This window comes from Colletotrichum abscissum (genome assembly GCF_030869225.1).
Source record: "Colletotrichum abscissum strain IMI 504890 chromosome Unknown Scaffold_11.1, whole genome shotgun sequence".
In the NCBI taxonomy this organism is placed as follows: domain Eukaryota; kingdom Fungi; phylum Ascomycota; class Sordariomycetes; order Glomerellales; family Glomerellaceae; genus Colletotrichum; species Colletotrichum abscissum.
The window spans coordinates 1,325,624-1,338,694 of record NW_026849999.1 but is presented as its reverse complement, the minus strand read 5'-3'; the positions used below and the strand labels follow the sequence as shown (position 1 = coordinate 1,338,694).

Genomic DNA, 13,071 nt, shown 5'->3' with positions numbered 1-13,071 from the left:
GGGGGGGGGGCGGGGGGTGACGAAGCTCTGAATAAAGAGGAATGAACAACTGCTAATCAAGATTGTAAATGCATCACAATAGAGTTCTTATCTGCGCGATCACTCGCGGCCCTGAAGCTTAAAATAAATGCGGGCGAACACCACATGCTTGGATTTTGGTTTCGCCTCTACAGTGACACTGACAGGCTCACAGACGTCCGAACATCTGAAGTCAAATTACACGCAAGCATCCTTGAGATCGGGTTCATGGGCATACCTAGGACACCTTCCGCCTGGAGCTGAAGAGGCAAAAGTCTCACCATCAACCACGAAACGTCATTTGGGGTATGCCCTGTAAGAAATGCTCTGGCATAATCCGACACGTAACGTAAGGTGCTTTTTGGTGTCGACGAAAAACCCTCCGGCCTCCGACTTTTCCCTCAGGAAGTCTCTTGCGAATCATGGTGTTGCCGTTGACGCCGTTGTTCCTGGTCCTGGTCTGAGCCAAGGAACATAAATCTGTAGAGTGTTTCCAGCCTCTGCTTTCCTGTTCAAATGCTCTAACCCATTTGATTGACACCATTGACACTAGTGTCGACTGATGTTGGGTTCAAGCCCTGCGCCAAGAGAAAGGCCATCTCGTAGATACAGATCGGCCAATTCCACAACACTAGCTTATTGATAGCCCTTCTCGTGCTCAAAACAACTCTCACAATGTGTGTGATGACTAACAAAGACTACATGCTTGCCGGGGTCCCCCGCATTCTGCTGTTGCTCCCCCGGATTCAGGGTGGCCCCGTAAGCCCGGTTCCCCGCAATCCGGATGGCCCCCAAATTGAGTCCAAGGCTGCTTCTGCGTCGTCCAACCACCTTCGTCCCATTGTAACCATTGCAATATTGCAACAGACGCATCGTGAACAGCACCTCCAGCCACCGTGGCAGCAAGTAGCGATGGCAACGCAACAGATAAGCTCGGCGACACCCATTCCTGCGGCCGACGACGCCGCGTCTCGTCGCGCGAAGAAGAGGGAATTGGACCGACGTGCACAGCGAGCTGCCCGAGAACGGAACAAGAATCGCATTGCCTACCTAGAAGCGACTATCCAGGCTATGAGCGAGCAAGAGCAGAGCGCAAAGATCGCCAGCTTGATGAACCAGCTGTCTGACATGACGAGACAAAGAGACACCCTGTCGAAAACACTCTCCTCACTTGAGACAACCATTCAAGTCCACCGAGAAGGCGAACGTGCCGATACTTTGCAGGACCGAGCATCACAACCTGAGGCTACGGCTTCTAACTGTCAGCCGTGGCCGGGCGCTCATGAGAGTTCAAACGCTTTTGACATTGAGGTCGAAGATATGCCCTTAGACGTCTTCACCCCTGGCATCTCCGCCATAAGTTGGGGACTCCCAGTATCTGACGTAACCGGTCATACTCTTGCGACAGAGACGGAACTGGCCAACAGAGTTCCCGCTCCACCTAGCCTCACCCTGGCAGGGAACCCTAATCTGGAATGTCTACCCGACTCCCCTCCGCCTCGACATCAAGGCGATGGTGTGATCGTGCCGGAGCCAGATAGTGCCTGTGAGTGTTTAGGATCAAGACAAGATCCTCAAAGCCCGGGCTTATCGACAACAAGTTTATGGAGATCCGCAAACGAAGCTCTTGGCGCCAGCGAAATGCTATCCAGGAGTGTTCTGGCTATGGAGGACGAGATGAGCGACGACATTCCGGTCCGCGTCATCTTGGAAGGATGGGATGCCGTCGAAAGATCAGGGAAACTACCGCCCTTGTGGAGAAGACTCCGTCAGACCGATACGCTCCAGTTCAGAAACTGCCCGGATACCGAACGGCTTGCTATCCTGAGACTCATGCACCGCCTCCTCCGATACCAAGCCGAGCCCACAGTCGAACAATGCGCCAAGTTACCAGCATGGTATCTCAGCAGGTAAGCCGGTGGATTCGGCCGATTGTTCTTGTGAAAAATGCTCTGACAAATATCTAAAGACCATCTCAATCACTACCTCACTCTTCTGCAATAGACTTCTTCGTCTGGTAAGTCCTGCTTCTGTCAATGATTGAATTTCCATCGATTAAAAGTTACTTACCTTTTCCCCGCTTCCTAAAATAGGCCAGGTGTTCGAGAGCGCTTTGTGTTTTCACAACATCAGTACTGTTCGAACCTGTTCTGGGAGGTATTCGCAAGCAGCTTCCGAATCATGTGGCCTTTTGAGTTCCGCGATTGCTACCGGCGAAACATCGAGACAAGACGATACTGTGTGGCCCCAGAGTTCGAAGACAGGATCCGTGACATCAACTCCTGGACCATGTCGTCAGACTTTTTCAACCACTTCCCGGAGATGTATGCCGACATCCCAGCATATCAAGAAGTGCCAAGACTTTTAACTTGGAAAGATGCTCGAGAGAGCAGGCTACGACAAAGTGGAAGGGTCAAAGAACTAGAGACTGGAAGCTCTCCGCGAAGTAGAAGGAATTCTGACATGGACATGCTGAGCCTGGCAACAGTACAAAACTGGCCAGCAGGTGACTTTCTACTCTCAAATCCTTCAGGCACATAAGTAGATTTCAGTGTTCCCGTTAGCCGATGTGAATTACTTAGTACACAAGAACAGTCTACCACAGACATGCGGGAACTGTACCCATAGTCGAGATTTGCCGCCCCTCGCTCACCATGAGTCCTCACCTTTCACTCGCATGTGAAGCTCATGGCATCCTTCACGTCTCCGCTTCCTTTGTACTTGATAGACTGGGGGTAAGGACACAGGTTCCGAGTCGTGTTAATACCATCCTGCGTCGTCACAGCAAACAAAGTATCTGGGGCCTTGCCAGTTTCAACCCAGTCGATGAGAACAGAGAGCGGCTCAACGGGAACGGGGCCGTACCCACCACCGCAATGTCCCGCCCCCGGCGCCAAGAACAGCCGATAGAAGCTCTTCAGAGATTCCACGCCACCCACCCTCTCTTCAAGTCTGTCCCAGAAAAGTGTCGTCCCGAGATGGGTGATGAGCGGATCACCCATGCCATGCCAAGTCAACAGCTTCCCGCCCGCTTGCTTGAACTCCGTGAGATCGAAATCATCGGATCCAAAAGGCTTCGTGTACTTTGCCACAGACTCGTTGAAGATATCCTCAAACTCTGCGAACGTGAGAGATGCGGTGTCGAGATCCGGGTCCTGTGCTACGAAATATCGCATCCATGCTTCGGCCGCGGCGAATGGCACCGGCACGGTGACACCATCAACCGTCTTCGTGTTGGCGAGGCCGGTGAAGGGCGCGCCTGGTGGATTTCCATACCACAAGAAGTTGCCTGTTGTAGTCCTTGAGCCTTCAAGTGTTTTCGCAATGACCTTGGCAAAGTCCTCCGTTATCACGACAGGTCCACCAGTATCAGTACAGTTGATGCTCTGCCCAATGAGTTGGCTGGTATCAAAATGACACTTCTCGGGCGCTGAGATGAGGCCATCTTTTGCGCTATCCTGTGGATCGCACTCCGCAATGATTGCCTTTTGGTACTCCAGGAAAACGCACTGTGGTGGTGCGGCAATGTTGCCCATGACCACCGATGGCCAAAAGTCCGCAGGGGATAATTGAGGTGTGTTGATGGCTGGGGCATTGGCCAGGACACCATCGAAGTCATACGGATCGTATTGAGCAGCGAAGTAGCCCTGTCGTCCACCCTGGGAGCAGCCGCTGTAGTAAGAGTGGTGGGGTTTGGTACCGTAGAATGCCTTGACTGCCTCTTTGCCGATAAGTGCCATCTCATGGATGGACCGCGTGGCAAAGTTTTCGATCAATGGCTCGTTGATACTGCCGTTGGCTCTGAGAGCCCATTGACCAGAGTTCGCGTCAATCGTGTGATTCAGCCTTAGCCCGGCATCCGTCGAGGCAGCAGCAAATCCCTTGGAGACGGGACCAGCAAGAGCTGAGGCAAAGGTACCCGCAGCAAGACCGCCACCACCAGTGGCGAGAAAGCGTCCGTTCCAGGTATCTTCAGAGGGTAGCCAAATGCTCACAAACACAACGTCGTCTGCGCCATGGTGATTGAGTGCTAGAGTAAAGTTGCAAAAGTCGAATTTCGACGTTGGGTCAGTAGGTAAAACATAGTCGCGGACCTCGTTGCTCTCGGTGACTATGACATTAAAGCCGTCAATTGGCGGTATCTCGAGTTTGTCGCAAGTCAGCGGTTGAGGATCAACACAGCCTTTGGAAGGCAGACCCAGAACCCTTTGACCTAAGATCCATGTCATCAACAAAAGCCAGACTGTCATGATGAATAGAAACACTAATGGTCAAGAGTGGATATCAACTGGGGGAAGGTTCTCATTCCGACTCCTCTCGAGACAAACAGCCATCATCTTACTACCTTTATAAACCATTTCCCACACTCATTGCCCCGTAGATTTCATCAACGCAAGTGCATGCGAGGGGAAGTGCAAACGAGTTGCCTCGTGGAGCTGGGTAACACTGCGGGGATCTTACCATCTATGCCAAGCGAGCTCCCCAGTTTTCCATTCGAGCCGGAGTCTCCCAAGTCTCCCATGCACTTTCGGAAAGTGTTGGTGTGGTGCTCAGCTGCGAGAGCAAATGGTTGCGATGCAGCACCCCATACTAACCACGTAATCATACCAGCCCAAGGGCTAGATTTCTGTATTGAAGCCATCATCATTCGCGAGCCAGAATGCCGGGTCTCTTCTCCCGAGGAAAGGGATAACCAACTCTTGGCTGGCGTTGAGCTAGCGGTTGCTTAGGTGCGGTTGATGAGCGGAGGTTGAGCTACTGACACATGGTCCGAGAGTCTGCGACTCTGACTCTAGCGCCCTGACTCAGTGGCGTCGCTCCCCCTCCACTCTCATGATTGGTGTTCAGCGAATCATCAGACTGCTTATGAGACTTTGCATCTCGCAAGGCACGTTCTGGGAGTCCGGATTTGATGCTAGTTGTGCAGGAAGCGACCACGTCCCCCGCACTACCCCGGATTACCCCGCATCCAACCTTTCTCTCGGAGCTGCTAGGTGTCAAGCGAAATGGAGGCTTGCTTTGAGGCTTGCTTCGGCCTGGATTAGGCCCATGGTGGTTGATGGAAACAGGTCACCATCGCATTCTGATGGATATGTCTGTCTTGGCGATGACTCCTGGTGAAGACCCCTGCGAATACTTAAGAGAATGATCAGCATGTCTTGTACAATGGATCTCGGATTTGAGCTGTAGCAGAACTTGGGTGTCTTGCTTCATCTGCTTACAACCTCAACTCATCAGGAAAATATCAATCAGAATGGAGCAACGAAGAGCCTCTGGCGACCTTCACCAAGGAGATGAAGAGTTCGGCACTCGTACCATTGACGAAAAGACTCATGATTCAACTCACGTGGAGGATGTGAAGGGACGAGATGTCGGCCAGATCTGTGGACTCACCGAGGCCGAGCAGAAGAAAGTCATGTAAGTTACCTGACGGGTCCATCGTACGCAACTAAAAAAAATGCTAACTACGAACTCAGCCGTCGCATCGATATTCGTCTACTTCCGATTCTAGGCATAATGTACTCGATTTCCCTCATCGATCGAACGAATCTCGGCCTTGCCTTGGTTGCGGGCATGCAGGAAGATCTGGGGCTGGCTGTGGGAAATAGATACACTGTCATTGTGATGGTATTCTTTGTTGCATATATGTCCGTCCCTTCAAGATGTCCCAGCAGTGATCAAAGAATGCTGACGAATTCACTAGTCTCTTCGAAATACCCAGTGTACGACCCTGGTGTGGTTTCAATTGTGATGGAGACTTTAGCTGACCGTTGTAACAGAATCTCGTATTGCCAAAGGCAGGACCCGCAAACTGGCTTTCGTTCCTCGGTGTAGGCTTTGGCGTGGTCCTGATCGGAATGGGCTTCACCAAGAGCTGGGGTGCTATGGCAGTCTGTCGAGCTCTTTTGGGAATATTGGAAGCAGGCTTTCTACCAGGTACGGTCACCGTCCGTCAGGGTTTGACACCAGGTCTTGGTTGAAACAGATTTTAACATTGAAAGTTCAACAGGTTGCACCTATTTGATTACTTGCTGGTATACACGCTTTGAAGTGGGGAAAAGACTTTCTGGTTTTTGGATCCTTTCTGTCCTTGCTAGCGGTTTCTCTGCAATCTTTGCATATGTCCTGACTCTTCTCCGTGGAAAGAGTGGACTGAACGGCTGGAGCTGTAAGTCGAGATCTTGACAAGTCTTTTGAAATTGCAATATCGTGCTCATCAAATATAACAGGGATCTTCATCATCGAGGGCGCAATTACCGTGGTTGTGTGTGCTCTGGGCTGGTTCATCATCATCGACTTTCCGACACAGGCCGGCAAGTTCCTGAAGCCGGCGGAGCAAGAGTTCGTCATTGCCCGTATCAATCAAGATCGCGGCGATGCCGAGGAGGACCACATTAATCTGGCCAAGATTCTGCATCACCTCAAGGACTGGAGGCTGTACTTTTGGGCGTTCAATCTCATGGCTTCGACACTTCCTGGATACGCTTACTCCTACTTTCTCCCAATTATTCTTCGTAATGGCATGGGCTTCAGCAGCACCCAGGCGCAACTTCTTTCTGCGCCTCCCTACGTTCTAGCAGCGATCGTGGCCTACATCTCCGGCTATCTTGGAGACAAGTACAAGATTCGAGGGCCAATCATTGCAGTCCATCAAGCTTTAACTGCTGTTGGCATGTTGATCACCGTATACGGCAAAGCTAATGGTGCTCGCTACTTTGGAGCTTTCCTTGGTATGTTTGTTTGTATGAGCTGTAGGTGATTGTACAAGGTACTATGACTAACTTTACTTCTACTTACTATAGGTATTGGGTTTCTTCAGTTTTGCGTCCCTGGCGTGCTTACCTTCCAAGCAAACAACATTACTTCACACTCAAAGCGCGCAGTCTCAAGCGCAACATGTCTCATTGGAGGCGGCCTGGGTGGCATTATCGCAAGCACAGCTTTCATGTCCAAAGAAAGTCCTCACTACACTGTAAGTTGATGCATTGCCGGAATCTGTTTTGACGCATTGTTCTCTGACCATCTATTTCGAATTCTAGACCGGCATTTGGACAACTTTCGCGATCTCTATGGTGAGCATTACAATGATCATCATTATGGATGTCTACTTGTGGCGCTGCAATAAAGCAGCAAAAGCAGGGCACCGCAGGAATGAGGGCATGGAAGGCTGGCTGTATACGCTGTAATACGATACTTGAACAACTGGTTTAGCCTAACTTGATATTCTCAAACAACTTCTCGGGTATGGCGTAGCCTTATCCCGAAATGCAGGTATATCTTGATTGAGCCTGGCTGTTTCTCTAGTGCCTAATACAAGCTTGTTGTGTTCCTCTTGAGTCTTGCTCTTTATTCGGGTCTAAGGCCCGATGACAAGAGTTGTAAATGTCCTTTCAGGGCACATTGAACCTTGAGCATTGTAGGCAGGTTCTCTTGCATTGTTGTCAAGTCTTTGACTGCATTATGTCGGCTTTGGTCGCCTTGAGGTTTGTTTGTCTCGATGTTCAGCTTTGTACTATTCCATCTCGTTCCAGTGGTACTAAACTCAATCAAAGCACCCAACTCGGCTTCACAACGCGTATATATCCAGCGAATACTTCGGCCTTCCTCGTGTCCAAGTTTCATGTTCTCAGCGTCTCCCAAATATCATTGTCTACATCCACAGCAAGCACGCTCGCCATACTTCCAGGATAATCGGCATAATCCGATCCACTAGCAACCCCACTACCAAAACTCCTCCTTCAACAAAATGTGTCAAGAAACCGAGATTTTGATTGTCTGTTGCACAAAGAATTGCCTCTCTGAGAAAAACGACATCCGTCTTCCACTGCTGCGTCTCACATCAACGCCAGAGCCTCTTTATCACCTCTGCGAAAAGGCAAAGCAGATGGGGTACCGCACAAATGGCACTCTGCTTGGTCTTCCGCTCATGACGAACTACCCAGATGAGTGCCCCGATGTGGCAAGCGCTAACACATTCCAGCTATGCCTTTCCCACGCCGTCTCGCGTAAGGCTTCGCAGCGCGCCGGCTTCCTCGTCCAATGCAAGGAATGTTGTAACGCAGGCCATGCCCAGAACCATACCCTCAGCGACCGTCCAGGTAACTTCCCTCAATTCAACGCCCGCCCGCGGATTTTTCCTGCTGAGTCTTCCACTGAGTCCTCAACAGAGTCTCCCCCCAAGGAGAAGTATTTTACGAGTGATTGGACCTGTTGCGCGGTTGGCGAGTGCAGTGATGACGAGCTTTGTGAGTACCGTGTGACTGCTATCCTGTGTGGGATGTCGACGCAGTGCCAGGAGGCTGAGCAGGCCATCATTGACACATGCAACGAAGAGACAGACGGGGGGTACGATGGCGACGTCAGCGATAACTCCAACTAGTGGGATGTGTTAGGGATGCGCATGGTGAGACACGATACCTCAAGGCTCGGCAGCTCTTTGAGTCTGGAATGGCGTTTTCTCTTAGGAAGTAGAATCTGAAAAAGTGGTTTGGTTTCTGGTTGTAATAGATCGTTCGTTTAGTATACATTCTCTTTATTCTCCACATGTCGCGAAGCCTCGTCTTCGCGTCCTTCATAAAGTTGAAATTATTGTGATAATTTCACCAGCCAAGGCAACTAGATCTCAGGATTGACGGCACTAGCAGAGCCTGGTGGCACAGGCTGATAGCCACAGACCCTCTTACTCTTGATATCGACCATCATGTTTTTGTTGCATGTTGTAGGAGAAATGATGGCTGACTAGAGAGACAAAGAAACGTGCATTTAGTTCAACCCACTACCTAAAGCCGAAGCCATCACGGGCATGGCGCGCGGGGCAGACTTGACGTGACAGCGAACTGACGTTGTAAACAGTGGACGCGCCGAGAATGCCGATGTAGTAATGGAGAGAGTCTTAGCGACGTCAGAGCACATGGCGGTGGATGATACCCACTTGTTATGGGGGATCAGCGGCAGCGATGGGATGGCTAAGCTTTCAAGTTGGTTGGAACTTGGAGCAACGGCGTCCAGTTATGAAGTCATCGGTCTCCGTCTAATAGTGCTATCAAGGGCGGTTCCAACGCAGCATGCCTAAGATATTTCCATCACGCGGAGCCTCTAGCACACTAAAATTCGGTTGCTGCTTGGAATCCACGTCTCCCTCAGCTGCGTATTCTGGACGCATGGTTGTGCCTGTTGGTGGTGTTTTCCGTGTCAAAAAATAGAAAAGAAAATTTTCGTTGGTGTGGAAAATTCATCGATAAAGAAAAAGGGGCACTGGGGTGGCTCAAAGAACTGGGACCATCCTGTAGCAAAATCCTCCGCCGCATTGGCATCTGATGTCAATGGGTTCATGCGCTGCCATCTGACAAGTTGAACGCACAGAAATGGCGTTCGTGCTGGCGCAAGGGAGCGGCCCGAAGAACTCATGGACAAAAGCAAAAAGGGCCTGGTAAGCGGGCAAACTTTTGCAAAAGCCTTACTGGGGCCAGCAGGCAGGCAAGTAAGACTAGAAGGGATTCCATTCCATTTGAGGTTTCCTCCACTTTCTCGTGTCCGAGGCTCCGTCGTCTTTGAACATTCCCCCCATTCTTTGCGCCCGGCTAACCCGGCCACGCCGTCGTCTCGCACCGGAAGCCAGATGACGAGGTTTTGCAGCGCCTCCCGTGCCACCTAGGCACCTTAGAGAGCCGAGCTAGACTACCTTGGCGAACTGCCGGCAGCCCACCACGCGGCCAGTTGCAGCCATTGATACCGTAGCAAAGGCTCTGCAGGGTGAGATTGACGGGCCATTTCAAAAACTCCTCCAACGGCTTCAACGCTCTTTGATCACGTTGGTTCCGTTGAGACTTCACTCGTGACTCGCGAACATGGCCGGTGGTGTGCAGCGCAGGGTGCCAAAGAGGAGAATGGCCTTCCTCGACCGAGGAGAAAACCACCGGACCACACGGCATGGTCCCATTCCCTGTGGAGTCGAGAAACGGGGCCCTTCGGTCACTTCGCCCTCAATGCAACGGCACCAAGTAGCCCAGCCCGTTGCTTACAGTGCTTAGCGAAGATGGTGCCTGGCATTGACCCTTTAAATTTGGGTTGGATGTGGTGGATCGCGGCTAGCTGTGCCCGAGGGATGCGTTCATCGCCCTCATCGGTCTACGGGTTGGTTGCTGACGATTGAGAATTGCCTTGGTCTACGTCGGACTATTTGAAGTGGCTGATACCCGCACACTACTGCCTAATCTCTTGAGAGGGCTTTCGCGATGGTGTCGTCTCGTTTACCCAGCCCTCGGCCCTCAAGATGAGGTTTTCAATCGCCAGCATCATCGCCCTAATTACCCCGCTGACGCTCGCTGCCGACTCCCTTGAGTACAAGGCAACACCAGCGGGACAGGTTATCAAAGATGGTGTCAAGCTGAGGATACTTCCTGTGGGTGATTCTATCACTGTGGGATATCTGAGCAGCGATGGAAATGGCTACAGGCTCAAACTTGATGAGGACCTCTCTGGTATGTTAACTCACCGCGCATGAGAAGCTCAATCATGAACTCCACCACAACCAGGCGAACTGGGAAGGCCTCATATCTGACAATCATCACAGCCAACGAAGTTGTTTTCGCCGGTACAGTCTACGGTGGAAATATGAGCGATGGATACTATGTTCGTCAACAGAATAGGTCCTATTTCCACATTCCCAATTCTGACAAGTTGCAGGCTGCTTGGTCTGGGAAAACGATCAAGTACATCGCCGACAACGTAGGCCCATCCCTGGTACAAAGACCCAACATAATTCTCCTCCACGCCGGCACCAACGACATGAACCCAAACCCGGCAGTCTCCACCGAAGGCAACGACCCGGCGGCCGCCGCCGAGCGACTGGGCACCCTCATCGACCAGATGATCACCGCGTGCCCCGACGCCACCATCCTCGTCGCCCAAATCGTCGACACATGCAGCGCCGAACAGGAAGCCGCGACGGTCGCGTACCAGAAACTCATCCCGGGCATTGTCGAGCAGCGCAGAAACGCCAGCCACCACGTCCTGGCTGTGGACTTTGCGGCTTTGGGGACCGGCATTCTGAGAGACGATTGCATTCATCCGACGGATGAGGGTTACCGTACGATGGGTGACTACTGGTACGACTTTATTGCGCAGATTCCCAAGGACTGGGTCACTCAGCCGATAGGCGATGACCCTGATCGATCGAAGGATGAGGCCGCGCGCGCGAGCAAGAGTCTGTCAACCAGCGGCGCTATGGGCTTGTCTTCCCAAAGCTGGGTAATGGTTCTAATGATGCAGTTAATTATGACTGTCAGTATAATGTGTCAATGAATTAAAGTAATATGATAGTCATGGATAAGCGATTTACTTAAACTAAGCTATATAATAAAGGCAAATTCAAATCCTGTGAGACTACAGCATAAAGGAAAATTTCCAGTCCCTGGCTCAGATTGTTTTACTAAACGGAGCTGTGGGACTCGAGGCCAATGGACTCGAAAGTACATAATAATTATATGACACTTACCTAGGTGAGGTACCCTTAGATTCAGCCAACGACGTACTTGTGTCACAAGAATTCCAAGCAAAGCAAGTGCGAAGCGAAGCATTCGAGAATGAGCTCTTTTGGCGCTATGCAGTATCGTGCATCTTTTTACATGGGTGCAGTGACTACCAGGCTCATGATTGAATCAAACAGAGTCACCAAACAAAGAAAAGTTGTCGATTTGGTTCATCTCACTATTTTCGCACCGGCGCCTTCATCGTGGTCATAACCTTGAAGTCTGTCGCATAGATCCTGCCGGATTTTTATGCACCCAACCCGCGTAAAGACTGATGTAAGCCAGGATATATCATACACCGCGCCCAATGGGAAGTAAAATAGTCAAGCTCCATACCTAAGGTAGGATTAATCGCTCTCGAGATCACTACCGATAGACCCGATCGCCCAGTTGCTTTCTCACCCTTCCTCATCTCCGCGACTGCCTTTAGCTTCAACCAATCTTAGGTGCGTGTCTTTACGATTGGCTGGCGGACCAGTCCAGCCAGGCATAGACCGTCATCATGGAAAGCTTGACCCCGCGACTGCACGTCTGTAGGTGAAAATTCTGATGGTCTGTCATCCTTGCGGGCTTGACTAAGAGTGGATGAATTATCGTGATGAATGCGGGGTTTCTCACCGTGCCCTGACTGATGGTGGTGTACATGCTTCGCAGGAGGAACCGTAGACCCCTCACTTAGACAACTTCATGACGTTCGGCCATCTTGACTCCGCTGAAGATTATAAAACGAGGGGAAACCCGCGTGTTTTGTGAAACAGATAATGCCTAGGCCTTCTGATTGAAAGAATCGCATTTCAACTCAACGTGTGATCAAGAGAAATCATCCATTCAATATAAACCACTGCGAGATGTCGAACAGACAAGATCACGGGCTAAAGGAACACGGTCTGTCGGACGACGCCGTTGAAGCCGGTCATGACTTCATACACGACGCAGAGGTAGAGGAAGAGAGAGTAGGCCTCCAGTTCGGACTGGCAGCAATGCCCTTTGGCTGAATGATCTTTAGAGACACAGTGGGGACCAGAACACAATGCCGTCCGTGGCTTCGCAACAGAAGAAAGGAGTGAGCCTCGAGGGGATGCAGCAGAGTAATCCATTAGGAGAGGACAAGGCTGGAAAAAAGATGTGATCGCAACTGTTTATTGATGATGACATAGTCCTAGCGGCAGGAACTTCTGCGCGCGGCGTTTGCAAACAATTAAATTGTACTTAGGGTCTTGGAGAATGAAAACTGATTCAAGAATCAAGTGCTCAGTGATACAAGTTCGAATCCTTGCATCTTGATGGAGCCGCCTGTACTGATGTTCCAAGGATATGTCCAACATTAGCCATGTGATCTACTCTACGCGTACGACGCAACCGTTCTTAGGAAGTTGAGCCTGAGAAATGAACTTTCCTGGATGTGCAATAAATCACTTGCCTCGGTTTATTGTTGGAGTTCCCCAAGGATGGACTGTTGCACTTTGACGCTGATACTGTAGCCAAGCTGACTACTGGGGTGGCCAAGACATATTCCACAATC

At 50.9% G+C, this 13,071-nt stretch overlaps 7 protein-coding genes across 7 annotated transcripts; 6 read left to right on the top strand and 1 right to left on the bottom strand.

The window, feature by feature from the left end:
- Positions 1-693: 693 nt before the first annotated feature.
- CABS01_05781 (uncharacterized protein) lies at positions 694-2,468 on the top strand (the record flags this gene model as incomplete). The annotated part of the gene is made up of 4 exons (XM_060539149.1): positions 694-1,928; positions 1,988-2,035; positions 2,112-2,342; positions 2,396-2,468. The coding sequence occupies 4 exons, from the start codon at positions 694-696 to the stop codon at positions 2,466-2,468; spliced, it is 1,587 nt and encodes a 528-aa protein (XP_060405411.1).
- A 219-nt stretch (positions 2,469-2,687) lies between these two features.
- CABS01_05780 (uncharacterized protein) lies at positions 2,688-4,666 on the bottom strand (the record flags this gene model as incomplete). The annotated part of the gene is made up of 2 exons (XM_060539148.1): positions 2,688-4,282; positions 4,411-4,666. The coding sequence occupies 2 exons, from the start codon at positions 4,664-4,666 to the stop codon at positions 2,688-2,690; spliced, it is 1,851 nt and encodes a 616-aa protein (XP_060405410.1).
- Positions 4,667-5,272: 606 nt separating this feature from the next.
- Positions 5,273-7,205, top strand: CABS01_05779 (uncharacterized protein; the record flags this gene model as incomplete). Its single annotated transcript, XM_060539147.1, has 8 exons — positions 5,273-5,436; positions 5,496-5,666; positions 5,723-5,741; positions 5,799-5,955; positions 6,029-6,187; positions 6,249-6,749; positions 6,822-6,991; positions 7,059-7,205. The coding sequence occupies 8 exons, from the start codon at positions 5,273-5,275 to the stop codon at positions 7,203-7,205; spliced, it is 1,488 nt and encodes a 495-aa protein (XP_060405409.1).
- A 560-nt stretch (positions 7,206-7,765) lies between these two features.
- On the top strand, positions 7,766-8,398 carry CABS01_05778 (uncharacterized protein; the record flags this gene model as incomplete). The annotated part of the gene is made up of 1 exon (XM_060539146.1): positions 7,766-8,398. The coding sequence occupies one exon, from the start codon at positions 7,766-7,768 to the stop codon at positions 8,396-8,398; it is 633 nt and encodes a 210-aa protein (XP_060405408.1).
- A 501-nt stretch (positions 8,399-8,899) lies between these two features.
- CABS01_05777 (uncharacterized protein) lies at positions 8,900-9,091 on the top strand (the record flags this gene model as incomplete). Its single annotated transcript, XM_060539145.1, has 1 exon — positions 8,900-9,091. One exon carries the CDS (start codon positions 8,900-8,902, stop codon positions 9,089-9,091), a length of 192 nt encoding a protein of 63 aa, XP_060405407.1.
- Positions 9,092-10,291: 1,200 nt separating this feature from the next.
- On the top strand, positions 10,292-11,322 carry CABS01_05776 (GDSL-like Lipase/Acylhydrolase; the record flags this gene model as incomplete). The annotated part of the gene is made up of 2 exons (XM_060539144.1): positions 10,292-10,499; positions 10,592-11,322. The coding sequence occupies 2 exons, from the start codon at positions 10,292-10,294 to the stop codon at positions 11,320-11,322; spliced, it is 939 nt and encodes a 312-aa protein (XP_060405406.1).
- A 1,075-nt stretch (positions 11,323-12,397) lies between these two features.
- On the top strand, positions 12,398-12,678 carry CABS01_05775 (uncharacterized protein; the record flags this gene model as incomplete). Its single annotated transcript, XM_060539143.1, has 2 exons — positions 12,398-12,502; positions 12,556-12,678. The coding sequence occupies 2 exons, from the start codon at positions 12,398-12,400 to the stop codon at positions 12,676-12,678; spliced, it is 228 nt and encodes a 75-aa protein (XP_060405405.1).
- Positions 12,679-13,071: the final 393 nt, after the last annotated feature.